This window comes from Physeter macrocephalus, chromosome 5 (genome assembly GCF_002837175.3).
Source record: "Physeter macrocephalus isolate SW-GA chromosome 5, ASM283717v5, whole genome shotgun sequence".
Lineage (NCBI taxonomy): Eukaryota > Metazoa > Chordata > Mammalia > Artiodactyla > Physeteridae > Physeter > Physeter macrocephalus.
In genome coordinates this window covers 80,892,222-80,907,333 of record NC_041218.1, presented here as the reverse complement: position 1 = coordinate 80,907,333, position 15,112 = coordinate 80,892,222, and the positions used below count along the sequence as shown (strand labels likewise).

Here is a 15,112-nt window from a genome sequence, read left to right as displayed (position 1 = left end):
GCGGCATGTGGGATCTTCCCGGACCGGGGCACGAACCCGTGTCCCCTGCATCGGCAGGCGGACTCTCAACCACTGCGCCACCAGGGAAGCCCCATGTTGCAAGTTTTAAATAACTCCAACTCAATGTGAACTTACCCTTGAAACATGTGTAGCTGAGTTCATGTGTGTTGAAGACTATACATATACATGTACACATAAATATACATAATAGAAACACAATGGACCACAGCAATTGTTTAGAACTTGGATAAACAAAATACTTTTCTGGCAGTAGTACTCTGTCACTGATACTGTTTAGGATTGCTAACACATGGTGATAATAGAAAGCAAAGTAACATCTAGTTGGTTTTCTAATAGTTTTTAATTCTTAGCAGAAAATGCATTCTCTTATTCCTTTTATGCAGCATCTACTTCAGATATGCCACTAACATCCTGCTTGTCAGATATTTATTAAGATCATATTTAATAATTAATGAATAGCTAAAAATGCGAAATAAAATTGACAAAAGTCTTTAGAAAAATATAGATAAAAGTATAGATAAATGCCCAATAAACTGAGTCTTCTCTGAAATTTCTTTGTTGGGAAAATGAGGACAGACCTACAAGGTTTAATACTGTCTAAAATTACAGGTGGATTCACACATGCAGAAATTGGTTCAGGAAACATTCTAGATGCTGGAAAGGCAGGGGAAAGAACAACTGGTGAAACAATTCAGAACATGTATGGAGAACCAGGACAAATTTGGTATAGACGAAGACTGGGATAAATTGAAATAGAGGAAAATGTTACAAAAGTAAACTGGGGTAAGATCAAGGAAGGGTTTGATACCAGGCCAAAGTGTCTGCATGTAATTTAGTACACAATGAAGAATTACTAAAAGATTTAGTAATTAGCAAAGAAGTGAAGAAAATGAATATATATTTTATATAATAACCCTTTAGAAACAAACATGTCTGTAACTGCTCTTAAATTTATATTTTGAATATGGCACCTCTATTATTTATCATTGCTCAATAATAAAAATAATATTTCAGCTAGCTATTAAATGATTTCCTGTCTGCAAATGCAAAGGCAGACTTTTCTAGACATGACTTTTATTTCTACTGCTAATATCCTCAGATCAGTTAATAAATACAAATCCAGATGTTAATACTGATGCTTCCTCCTAATGTAATAATGAATTCTATGTTAATGTACAGAAAGATCCCAGTGACAAAATATGTTATCTGGCATTATTCAGAAAGAAAGAGATTTTTAAATAAATTTAAAAATACAAGATAAGTTATCTCCTCATCTTTCTCTTGACCCTTGATTTATGTCTTTTAAAATTATCATACCTAGCCTCTATATGTTTTTATTTTAGCAGAGCCCTAGTTGTACTAAGCAGAACTCTAAAGTTTATTTTAAGGCATCTTCTTAAATATTTATAATATTTATAAAATTTTCATTGCTTATATTTGTATATTTTGAGTCACTAATAAATACTAAAAAATAGTGTTGATTCAATATGCATAAAGAAATATATCAACTATCATGAATATAATACCAGGGACCATGTTTGGTTTACTGCTTTACCCCTAGCACAGAGCAATTATTCAAATTATTTTGCTAAGTGAATAAACAGATAATATCAAATATTTGCTCCATAACATCCCTTTAATGATTGTACATATTACTACTTCATCATAAAAACGAGCAATCACATTCTCTTTTCAACATATTATTAGATAAAAGTGACAAGAAATGGCTCATTTTCAAACACCGTCGCTCTTTCTATTTGCAATTATCACCATATTTAAGACAAACCATGAAAAAACTCTATTCTATTAGCTCCAAATGTGCTGAATAGAGGTTTATACTGTACCTGCATATTTTTTTCAACCTAACAAATGGAAATTGCAATCCTTTAAACAAAAGAATCTTTAAATGCTCTCACCTACCCATCTAGCTGCTGTGCGTGGCCTCTCAAGGAATAAAAGGATAACAACAAGCACAAAAATCCAGGTCAAAGATGAAAGCCACCTGCTGTCAACGGGAAAACAAGTATAGTTTCTGGGATAATAGCTCTCAGGAATGGATTATAAGCATTTAATGACTGGATAGTAACTCTTACAGACATCCAGAAGCATGACCTGGGATGGCAAAGTTCAATTCACAAGGAGTTGTATTTCTCCTGCAGGGAAGTGTCAGTTGACTGACTTTGTGGACCAGCTCTCAGTCTCTGGATTTGTTTGCAAATCCACAAAATCCCCCCTGAGAACTTTAAGCCCAGAAGAGGGCTGAAAGGGAAGTAACCACTTTTGTACTAAACTCTCACCTCCTTGCTTATTTTTGTGAAATTCGAAAGAACACAACTGTCTCACTAACACTACAGATTTATTATTGAGATGCCAAAATCAGCAGCTTTTAGTCACTGGTCACTTCTGTGTGTCTCCACTCTATTTATTACAGCTTCTTTGTGGTCAGATTGCCAATGGCCTTGCCATCCTCTACACAGAGATGCAGATGACAGTAGCAAAGAAATTAAATGTAAACAAGCCCGACCACATGTGTGCAATCTGGGTGGTGAGTGCAGAGGGTGCCTGTTTTCCCATTCTTTATAGCTTTTTATATGTTTGCAATATTTCTTCATTTTTAAGTGATTAATGAAAACAGAAAATTTTAAAAATGAAAAACAAAACACAAGTTACAATCTTTGTGCAGCTTTAAAATATAGTTAACTCTGAATCATTGGATTGGGTGATGGCTGCATATTATGAAATACTGTGATCTTCTAATCCTATCTCCTAATGAGGCGATCAGTTAGGAGGCAGGTTAATGGTGATTCCATTTTCCTTCTACTGTCATAGCAAACTCAAGTCCTTATAAATCTTACACAGACATGTAGAGTAGCTACAAGCTGTCACGAGTGAACTTTTATTGAGTGTATCTTTTGACCTTTGGGTCACTATGCTGGGTTCATCTGTTAAATGTGATTTTATCTCTATATACCATCCTCTCCAAGGATCTCTCAGCACTTTATAAATATTGTCATTTTCACCTTTATATTGAGAAACAGAAGCTCTTGGAAAGTGTAATAATTGACATTTAGCTCCTATGCTCTTAAATCATGAACATTTTATAAATCAATGAAACCTCTAAGACATTTGTGAACACGGTATATTCTATTAAAATAGAGATGTGCATTCAGAAGTTTGTAGCCATATTAATTAGTTTATGTTGAAGGACACCAGGCTTTTCAAATAAATAAGTACCCCTTAAGCACTTAGAAAAAGAAAAAAGGTTTGTTGGTGAAATCAGAGGTGACAAATTCTCTTTTGCTTAAAATTTAGTTATTTTGCCTAACGGAGCTCTTCTGCATCTTTGTGCAGACAAGAGAAGGGAATTCCCTGAATCACTTTAGAAACCATAATCTATGCATGTTTGTGCACCCCTCTCCCACATTCTACCCATCAATAACATTTAATCTCAGAGATTTTATCTTGAACTAACACTACCCACTTTCTTGTGAAGTGTGATCCAAATACCACAATACAAAACATTTGTTTTTCCATAACTGAAGCTATCACATGAGACAAACATACAGGCTTTCTACTGATCTTTTTAACAAATTAAAAAAAGATTAGGGCAATTAAACACTTTTCTGTCTTTGATTTAATGTCTGTTGTATTTCAATACATCATTCGTACTCTTTATCAATAACTGCTATACCTTGAAGGTTTTAAATAATCTTGTGTTGAGATATATATTCAAATCACCTAAAGACCCATTTGCACCAGGAAATTCTGAAGATCACAGCAACTGACATTTCAGAGCAATTGTTCAATGTACTTCTCTCTGGGCTGCCTCAATTTTCACTGAGTTATTCCTAGGGACAGAATTTAGAAACTCTGTAAACTTAATACAGATGGTCTATATGGGCTGTATAAGTCAATAATAATGATAAGGATAATCCAAATGCAGGATGGCCCATTTAGAAGCTTGAAACTATTATCATCATGTGGTAGAAACAAAAAGTCAAATCCAGAATAAGATTCACTGGAGGCTCATTAGAAGCACATGTATATATATATTAAAATAAAAGTCATATATACATATATATTAAAATACACTGTTATACTGAGAGGAAGAGCTTAAGTGAGGATATTTTAATACATTAAATGAACTCATGAAAGATAGTGAACTTAAACCCACTGAATCAAATGAGAGAACTATGTAGTACTTTCTTTTTCAGCCTACGAATCTTCTTCAGCAATACGTCATAACCACACTTCATTTAATTCTTTCATTGAGATGCAAAAAAAGTTATGATCACGAAAAATAAAAACATAAAAGGAAAATAATAACGAGTGTTCTACTTATCTATTGATAATCTTGAAATACCTTAGCAGTAGAAGAAACAAAACTAGGCAAACTCAAACATCTCAAAGGGGAGAAGAAAAAACAAACAAAAAACTTGTATGGCAGGTATTGCACACAGTGGTTTTTAAGGGATAGCTTCTGAATAGACTTTCAAGGCAAAAAAAATGTTTTTTCTTAAAAAGAACTCTAGTGTTTAGACATGACTGTTTTTGATTTGCCACTGGAGAATCGAAATGGAGAACATGTTTTTCTAACTACTTCAAAAACTTGTAAAGATTATTAGAAATGCAGGACTTGGGTAATACACTGTGCTAAAGAATTCAGTGTCTAAGATTTAACAGATTAAATTTAGGCAAATCTAGGCATATTCAGCGGTCTTTTTCAGGTAGGATCAGAGTTCATTAAATTAAAAAAAAAGTTTTAAAAGCTACGGCCAACAGTATTAATCCTTGCCTAGGAATTTCTGACAGGAAAACAGATGGAAGTGAAGCAAAAGCACATCTGTAACTCGTGGGCTCTAAATCTCTCACTTAGGTTGTAAGCAGCAAGCTGAAAGTAAGCAAAAAAACCACAACTTGGGGGAAATCAATAAATACAGACAGTGTCATCAGCCTAAAAACACAAATCTTCAAAGGCAGTAATTGTCCAAATAGGATCATATATCAAAATAGACAGTGCAAGTAGAATCAAAGCAAAGGGCTATTAATTAGACCCCCAGGCAAGGTATGTGAAAGGTCCAACCACACTGAATTCCTGGCATGGACAAAAGGAAATACTGCAGAACAAAAAGAGAACTGGCATAACGTGCAGCTGTAATCCGGAGTGGGCTAGCATAAGTAAGCTAATGGACAGTGCTTCCAAAATGAATAGGATCCAAAAATAATGCAAAACAAACGTGAGGCGGAAAGTTGCAAGCAAGCCCCACTGAAGTGACTGGTATTTATATACATTAACTTACCGGGTGGGTTTTGAAAGGAAATACACACAGATACAGACACACAGACACAGACACAGACACACACACACACACACACACACACACACACACACATACACACACGGTAATAAACATCAAACAATCATAAATAATAGTATCAGAAAGGACTAACTTGCAAAGTAAATAGACACAAATCTTTTCAGAGGGTTTATTTCATGCTGTTTCACCTACCCTTTCAGTCAGCATTTATTACCTCTCCACGAAGACCTGTGTAATTTACCATCTCTGAGAGCAGTCCAGGGTGTAAGGTGCACCTTTTAGTGCTTGAAAATATTGACTGTTCAAATCAAAGAATTATAGAGCCTGGCCAAGACTTTAGAAAGCATTCTAGGCTAAGCACCTTATTTTAAAACTGAGAAAACTGAAGAAGCTGTTTGACGGGAAAGTAGTGACATTACTGAAAAATAATTCATTAGTAAATGTGTTCTCCCATTTGTAATGATAAACACACTGAGTTTGGAAGAGATTCTTTGGATGAAGGTACTTACTATCCTGAGGCTGTCAATTATCTTCTAGGTCAGTTTCTTTACTATCTAGTGAATCTCTCTGTTCCTACCTCTTGTCCAAAATTTGCATTGTTCAAATTGTTCACATAATTTTCACCAGAGATGTCTCCAAATTCTTCTGACTCTATCCAGAAATAAGTTCTATCCTCAAATTACAATTATTGCTAAAAATGAGGGCAAAGTAATGATAATTTTAACCTTTAAAACTAATGAAATACCATCTCTTCTCAGTAAACTTTGGTAACTAACCTGCCTCTCACCACCCCCCAGCTCCCAAAATATACACATACTACCACTCTTTCACTCCTAATTAGTTAACTGAGCTGACTCCAAAAGTGTGTACGTATGACGTGTATATGTGTGTACATGATTTTTGACATGTAACTTAGGGTGGTATGATCATGTACTCACATTATTCACATGTTGATCTCTTATATGGTTAACTGCTTGAAAACAGAAATCTATCTAAGTAGCCTTTGTTTTCCAGTACTTTGCTCTGTATCTGTCAACATCCAAATTCATATGATCTCATTTAAGCCTTTCATTTGCCTGGTAAAATAATCATAGAAGAGATGGGTGTTCTCATTTTCTAAGTTAAGAAACTGAGCTAGAAAAAAGTAAAGCAGATACATGTCTCTTTTTGAATTATGGTTTTCTCAGGGTATATGCCCAGTAGTGGGATTGCTGGGTCGTATGGTAGTTGTAGTTTTAGTTTTTTGAGGAACCTCCATACTGTTCTCCATAGTGGCTCTATCAATTTACATTCCCACCAACAGTGCAAGAGGGTTCCCCCCTTCTCCACACCCTCTCCAGCATTTATTGTTTGTAGACTTTTTGATGATGGCCTTTCTGACCTGTGTGAGGTGATACCTCATTGTAGTTTTGATTTGCATTTCACTAATGATTAGTGATGTTGAGCATTCTTTCATGTGTTTGTTGGCAACCTGTATGTCTTCTTTGGAGAAATGTCTATTTAGGACTTCTGCCCATTTTTGGATTGGGTTGTTTGTTTTTTTGATATTGAGCTGCATGAGCTGCTTGTAAATTTTGGAGATTAATCCTAGTCATGTACCACAATGTTCACTGCAGCTCTATTTACGATAGCCAGGACATGGAAGCAACCTAAGTGTCCATCGACAGATGAATGAATAATGAAGATGTGGAACATATATACAATGGAATATTACTCAGCCATAAAAAGGAACAAAATTGAGTTATTTGTAGTGAGATGGATGGACCTAGAGTCTGTCATACAGAGTGAAGTAAGTCAGAAAGAGAATAACAAATACTGTATGCTCGCACGCTCGGTGTTTTGTGACCACGTAGAGGGGTGGGATAGGGAGGGTGGGAGGGAGGGAGACGCAAGAGGGAGGAGATATGGGGATATATGTATATGTATAGCTGATTCACTTTGCTATAAAGCAGAAACTAACACACCGTTGTAAAGCAATTATACTCCAATAAAGATGTTTAAAAAAAAAGTAAAGCAGAGATGTAAGTCTAGATTTGACTTCAAGTTAACATTCATATCATTTGGGCAAAAGTTATTGATTATATCCTTACTGCCAAAACTACTATGTGACTTTTAGTCATAATCTTACCTGACTTCCTTATGGTGTGTGACATTACTGATAACTGCCTCCTTCTTGAAACCGTTTTTATCCCTGACTTGTGACAGTACTCTCGTCCAGTTCTCTACCTGCTATCAAACTATTTCTTCTCAATTGCCTTTGTGGACATTTTCCTCTGCTTTTTCTTAAACGTCATTGTCCCTCAGGATTTTGTCCTTGCTGTTTGATCTTGTACTACAAATCTTCCTGGGCAATTTCAGACATTTCCATGACTTCACGAACTACCAATACACTGGTGATTTCTACATTCCTGAGTCTAGACTCTATTGAGTCTCAGGTTTATATTTTTAACTGGTTATTATGACAGCATAATCCAGAACTACATCAAGTTCAGTATGTTCAAATATAAAATCTATGCCCATAAACTTTTTCTGGTGTTTCTTAAATATCAGAATGTATCTCTTTGTGCATTTTCCTGATTTCTGCCTTATCTTCTGGAAAGCACAGTTACTAAGAGTATAGGAGTCTTTTGTCTACAGGGGTAGTATCAAGGTCTTTGGAATAGGAGTGAGGGAAAATTAAAATGCATAGAGGATCTAATAGGACAGGAAGTTGTTGCAGCCTTTTATGTACATCGTGGAATCAATACCTGCAGTTATCAATCAGTCCTAATTATGAACAGGAGAGATAAGACTTCTGTTGAACTTTTGTGCATGTTTTAAAAGGAAACAATCACTATCCTGCTAATTTTCCATTTGTTTGTTTTGCTCCTGTCATAGTAAACCTCTTTTTATTCCTTAAGTGCTTTTTCCCACCTCTGAGACTTCACATGTGCTTTTCCTTCTGCCTGGAATATCCTTCCCCATCTCTGTCACCCCTGCCCTGCAATTTCCTAATCATTTTTATCATCTGATTCAAAAGTCACTTTCTCAGAGAGACCTTCCATATACAATCTAAAGCCCACCTATTCTTCCTAATTGACCCTGTGATTTTTCCACTATAGCAGTTATCACACCTTCCAGTTATACGTTAATCTGTGTGCTTTCTTGTTTAATGCATATATAATACACTAGGTTATAAACTCAGTAAGTACTAGTATGATGTCTTTTTTTAAAAAAACATCTATAAGACTACTGCTTAGCAATGCCATGCACAGGGTTAGTTACCAATAGATGTGTTAAGTAAATGAATGTTTTGATAGTCTATATTTATAATGTAGCCACTAGCCACACGAGGTTATTTAAATTACAATTAATTAAAGTACATCAGAAATTCAGTTCCTTAGTTATACTAGTCATATGTCAACACTAACATGTCAACATGCCTACTATGCTGTACAGAACAGATACAGAACATTCCCATCATTGCAGAAAATTCTATGTTAGACAGCACTTGTCTACACCGGGCAATTAATAAAAGAGTGGTAATAAATTAAGGACCTTTTAGAAATTGACATATACATTCTATCTTAGAAATATCTCTTGAACTTATATGTATCTCTTCATTCCTGCTTTCTTTAGGGAACTACCTAACAGGTCTCCCAGTCACACATATTTCTCAATCCAGATGTATTCTTGAAATAATTAATTGCTAAATACCTATCAAGTCACTTCTCTTCCTAAAAACATTTATAACTTCTCATTGTCTACACAACAGAGTTGAAACTCCTTAACATGAAAATAATACTGCTTATCTTCCAATTTACCAGAATTTATGGAATAACATTGCTCCCCACTACCCCTCGAGTTCCACTGACAACAAGATTTCACTGTCCTGTAAACAAAATATACTCTGTCACAATGCTGCCTGAAATGCCTATCCTCCTTTCCTGTCCTTGGTGTAGTCCTCCTACCCCTGTAGGACTCAATTTTTGAGCTTCACTGAATGCACAGAGTTCTCAGTCTGACCTCGATCACATTATATTGTGATTATCTGTTTATGTCTCTATTACCCTCACTGTACTCTAAGGTTTTAAAGAAAAGGGACAGTGGTTTACTTACCTCTCAGTGTCTAGTGTACTGCACTTTGCACAGAACTTATATTTTCTTGTTGTTGAATAATGAAATGATAAAATAATGAAGGAATGGGTTACAAAATTGAAGAGATTCACCCTTATCCTGTAAACAATTCTTTGTTCACTTTGTGTAATTTTTGCTTATTTCCAAAAGCTCCTCGCCACCAATCAGTATATACTACTCACTCTAACAGTAATGTCTTTGACAGGTCAATAAAACAACTTTTACTTTAGTTTAGTAGCTGAAGACATAGGGAGCTCTTAAACTGTCAACAGTTTTTCATTGGCCTGAAGGTTATCAGGTAAAAATGAAAACAAACAATAATAACAAGAACAACAAAACCTTAATATTTCCAAATAAATAGGTACTGTGGAAATATCCTGGTGGAACAAATAGTATAAAGGACTCTCATGTTACTGAAAAGCTCTGTAAATTCAGAACAGTGTACACAGTTACTCTTAACTCTCTCTAGCGTGCTCTCTTCCTTCCTAGCTTTGTTTATATCTATTGAACTTGATTTTGTTTCACAGCATAGACGTACATTACGTTACTACCTGTTGAAAACAGGAAAACAATATTATAATAACCTCATGGGATAAAGAAAATGAAACAGAGAGGAATAAATATGTTCCCCCAAATGTCACAAGAACATTTTTTATGTGAAAATAATGTATAACAGCAACAATGATGCTGAAAAGCTATTTTTTAATTTAAACTTGTTATTGTTTGCAGGACATTTTTTTTTTTAAGACTTCAAGTCATTTTTAATCTCGACAGTGAAATCTCCACTTATGAGTGCTCACTTTTTACCGCACTTTAATCCTAAATTAATAAATAAAGTTAGTAACTTGGGCAGGGTGGGATGCAATTAAGAAATTACAAAGATGCATTTAGAACCAAATATTGTAAACATTGACCAGTGGATCACATGTATAGTGGGAAATGCTGAAGAGGGTGCTAATTGAAGACAGGGATTGAGTAAAGAGATACATCAATTTAAGAAGAACCTCTATTATCTCTTTTTTTTTTTTTAAAGGAAATTCATCCATCACAAGTCCTTATTTGATATCACAATTTGTTAGCTTTTTATCCAAACACAATAGCATGACAAAATCTTGCTGTGTGGCCTCAGAGTTTTTTTGTGGTGGGAAGACTTATGTACTACAATTCTCTCTGTCTTTTCAGTTCTATAGGAGTTTGTTCATAAATAAAATATCCCATGGCTGATACTTAAAGTCTAGATTATATTTTTATGATACAAATTTATAAATGGGGCAGCTAAATTTTTCTTTAATATGTTTCTCCACCTCTGAAATTAACTTTCAGTATATTTAGTATGAGCGTAAAAACATTACTTTGTTATAAATGAATTTCTATCAAATGGATTTGACCTATCAAGAAACAAGTATTGAACTGCTTCACAAAACCTACACTTGTTATACATGTGCTCACCACAAAGTGACTCTTAAAATACATTTAATTGATTGTAAATCTCTTATGACATACTTAACGTGGCTCATTTATACAAACGATGTCCATCCACAGCACAGCTTTCCGGCTGGGGTACTGTTGTTCTAAGGCACGCTTCAGTACACTCACACGCTACGACTACTCCAAGCAATGGCCATTCATCTCTCGGCGAGAGGCTTCAAGAGAAATGACTGTGAATTCTTAGACTCTGAAAGAATGAGGATGCTTTTTAGAGAATCTGTCCCCTGGGGGTGAAGGGATCAGTGGGAGATGGCATTATTGGCTAGGACACTAGGTAAAGAATGATCTGCGCTCACAAGTTTGGTCTCATTCAAAAGCCATGTTATCATTAGCACTCTTAAGTGCAATGACGGTTTATATTTCTGTCCCTGGAAGTGTTCAAAAGCCTGAGGGCACAGATTGAGAAAAAAAAGTGATAGGCTCAGATGGAAGAAAATGAAAAGTTTGTACAAGACCAAAGAAAGCTTCCCGCTGAGAGTATTTATTAAGTTAACAGCTCTTCCTCTTAATAACTGAGTTAATGCTGAAGGTGTCTGGCCATTTAAGAAAAGTGATTTCAGTGAAGATAAATCCAACTAACAAAAGAATATACTGAAAAGTATGATTCCAGTGGCATTTTTATTCTATAAAGCTTGTATTCACTCAAATGAGAACTTTGATGGCACAAAATGAGAGTGTTTCAGAGTTGCTGTTTTCCTGTAATTTACAGAAAATGGCAATATTAAAAAGCAAATTTCAGTGCTCTTCAAGATAAATGTTTTGCCTTTTGGATTGTTTTTTTTCCTTCCTATCCCATTTTTCTCTCAGAACGTAATCTCGGTTAATGCTCTAGAAAGTATTTTAATAATAAGACCATATAACTGCATTTTCAACTTATTTGATTCACATAAAGATACATCATTTTACATGTGATGTGTTTTGATAAAAATATGGGATATGATTCTGTTAGTGTTTAAGGAACTCTAGTGAGTATGCTAAGTTACTTTCAATTTCAAAATAAAATTATTTAATGTACAAAACATATTAACTTCCATGGATGAGGACAATGCAGTGATCTTACTGGGAACAGTAATAACTGGCAAAGGGATAGCCCACCAGTAAAAGGAGCAAGCTGCCCAAGAGATCTAACTCAAACCTGGGGAATAGCTCAGGGATTGGAAAAAATAATTTGTAATATTGGAAAATTTTGCATCCTTCCTTTTTTTTTTTTTACTTTTGGATCTCAAAAATTATACATGTAAGATAATATGAATTTATTCTACCATTTATGAATAATGGAATTAACTTCAACATTACATGGTTAATTATTCATACACATACACATATGCCTTAAGTGGAATAAATATATCTTGCCTTACAAACTCTTCCAACTCGAGAAAGGATGGTCTTATCAGAAGTACTCCCTTCTTGAGATGATTCACGAAAGAAGAAATATATTTTATCATCATCTGGATTATAGGTGTCTGGGATGGGGAAAGTTCCAATAAATTTTGCTCCTGTTTGGAAGAAAAGAAGCTATACATTAAAATCCTGAAATAATTCAGCCACAACAATAGTACTGGTGTCTTTTGTATGTAAAACAATTAGCAGCAGAATTAGAAATAAAAACAATGAATGAAATGTGGGAAATGAGACATACACACAAGTAAACATGACACAAAGCAGGAACATGTATTAGCACAAAGAGGTCCTGAACAAGTTCTTTAGGACTCTGGACATCGGGTGAAAACACGACTGGCTGAGATTCACAATTGTTTCAATTCAACTAAATTACATAGAAAAGTCCTTCTTTCAAACCTGGAGATTCTATGATTTTATATTTTCCTTTTTTATGATTTCAGTCACTGCTTCTAAACCAAAATGTCCATTATGAAGAGCTTAGGAAAAACTATAAACATATCCCAAATTTTGATATATTATGATGTTATTTGTTGCACTTTGTGTAACTGCCAAAAAAAATTGAAACAACCAGTAATGCTTGGGCCAAGTCCAGTGTTGGCTCTGAAGACACTCTTTCCAACTTGATATCCTGTTTCTGCCGCTTACTGGAAAAGTGACTTTGGGCAAATTGTTTATCTTCTCTATGCCTCAATTTTCTCATACCTAATATCTACCTAGTAGGGTAACTGATATGATAATCAAGTGAATTGATATATGTAATGCGCTTACTATCTGGGAGTGCCTGACACATAATAAGGGTTTAATAAATGTTATTCATTATTAAAAGGATGTCTGAGATGATAATAATAATTATTAGGACCACAAACAAGAGAATGATGGAAAATTGAGCACATCCATACAATTGTTACAATAACATGTAGTTATTAAAAATGAAGTAGTTCTAAATGTACTGTCATGGGAAGAGGTCCACGATACAAATCAAATGAAAAAATAATGGCAATACAATTAACTCCTTTGCATTGCATCAATGACAAGTCAATTTGGGTTACTAATGCCTTGTTCAAAAAGTACTGGACCTTTTAAGTCTTGGTTTTATATAACTGGGAGTTAATCAGGTAACAGATTTGTAATTGGGTGATACTAGTTCAGAAACAATCATTTTGATTAAAGCAAAGAAGACAAAGAGTGGTTATCGAGGAATGAAGGACTTCAATTAAGTAGAAAATACAAGATGCCTGAAAGAAAGCACAGAGCACTCTTTAGGAAGCAGAAGAACAAGAGAAGACAAAAAGTTTCCCCTAAAATAAATAAATATAATAAGTAGGATGTGAAAAAAAATTAACATTGCCTTCTCTAGAGTTTTGACCAAGGCCCCGATTGCCGGATACTCCAGGAGTACTGACAACTATTCCCCTGCGAATGTAGAACAGTTGGTCAGTAGCCCAGTAAACAAGACTTCACAATAGAGTCTTCAATAGAGAAAAGTTAATGTTTGATTCCAAGTGATGAGTAGTTCAGTCTCTATCGTCCCAGCGTCTCTGGGTCAACCCTGGGTCTCTCATCCAGTCTATTCTCTGCTTAAATGGGAAACCTTAAGAGGAAAAGAGAGGGGGGAAATATGTGCATGATCTTTTTCCTTTTTGTTCTTTATTATTTCCCTGTTCTTTCTCTGGAACTTAGAACTCCAGTGGATTTTTATGCCCTCAATAATCTCATTTTGATATGGTCCTAAATTACATAAAAATTAAATTTTAGGAAATCATACAGGATTTAAAAAAAATTTCTTTTCTAATGAATCTTAAATTAGCAAGGTCCATTAACAATTCCACTCAAGGCTTTTTGTTTTTGTTTTTGTTTTTCCCTGCAGCCCCTCTTTTAAATTGTTTATACATCACTTAGTTTTGAATCCCTGAGCAAGGTTAAAATTCTTTTGTAGTCACAAATTAACACTTCTAATTTTTGACTTAAATATATCATGTTTTCTTAAAAAAAAAAAAAAAACTCTCTGTGGAAATAAAATTTCCTACAAATGTAGCATTAGGATTTTAGCAAATTCATGAAAACAAAGAATATATCTAATTACTACTATATTCAAGGCACTTAGAACAAGAAAAACTGCTAGGATAAAGAATACAAAAGTGAATGAACGGACTCTTCGCTTCAAACCAATTACAATCTGGATTAAGAAAATATTAACATATGGCCAAGATATGGCTAAGAAGAAGGCCCAGTCTTGATGTTTCCAATGACTTGAAAGGAGATTTCCAACAATGAGTAGAGGAAAAGACAACTGTGGGTTCCCACTGACACAGATCGGGCATTAATAATAATCTATAGCACGTTTTTTGAATTTACAGATGCCTGAATTCAATGCCATTGAACTGGATGCAAATCTCCAGTGGCACTAGCATGTGAGTTTTTAAAATATATAAATGAAAATAAAGAAATAAAACCTTATAGGTGATTCTTACAGGAATCTGAGTTTAAGAGTCACTGCCATAGATTACCATTTCGTAGACGGGAATAGGACATAGACAAGACTCATTAACGCTAGGTCAGTAATGCAGATGTGTGTATGGACAGGAGGAGTGAAGACTGATAATACAAATTCTTCATAATTAGAGTGGGACAAAAAAGGGATAAAACTGAAACTATACAGAAATTACAGGAATATGATTGCCTTGTTTTATCTTAACAAATATATGAGCTTACAATGGGGATGACACAAGTAGAATTTATCACAGCACTTAAATATATCTTAAGTAGAA

General features: G+C 34.6%; 1 protein-coding gene across 3 annotated transcripts in view; it reads right to left on the bottom strand.

The window, feature by feature from the left end:
- The window catches only part of SEMA3D (semaphorin 3D), a 217,114-nt gene that overhangs the window by 50,311 nt on the left and 151,691 nt on the right, over positions 1-15,112 (bottom strand). For all 3 annotated transcript variants that reach the window (XM_024131021.2, XM_024131035.3, XM_024131030.3), the window contains one exon: positions 12,297-12,439. In XM_024131021.2, coding sequence (XP_023986789.1) covers positions 12,297-12,439 — 143 coding nt within the window. The remainder of the gene's footprint in view (positions 1-12,296; positions 12,440-15,112) is intronic.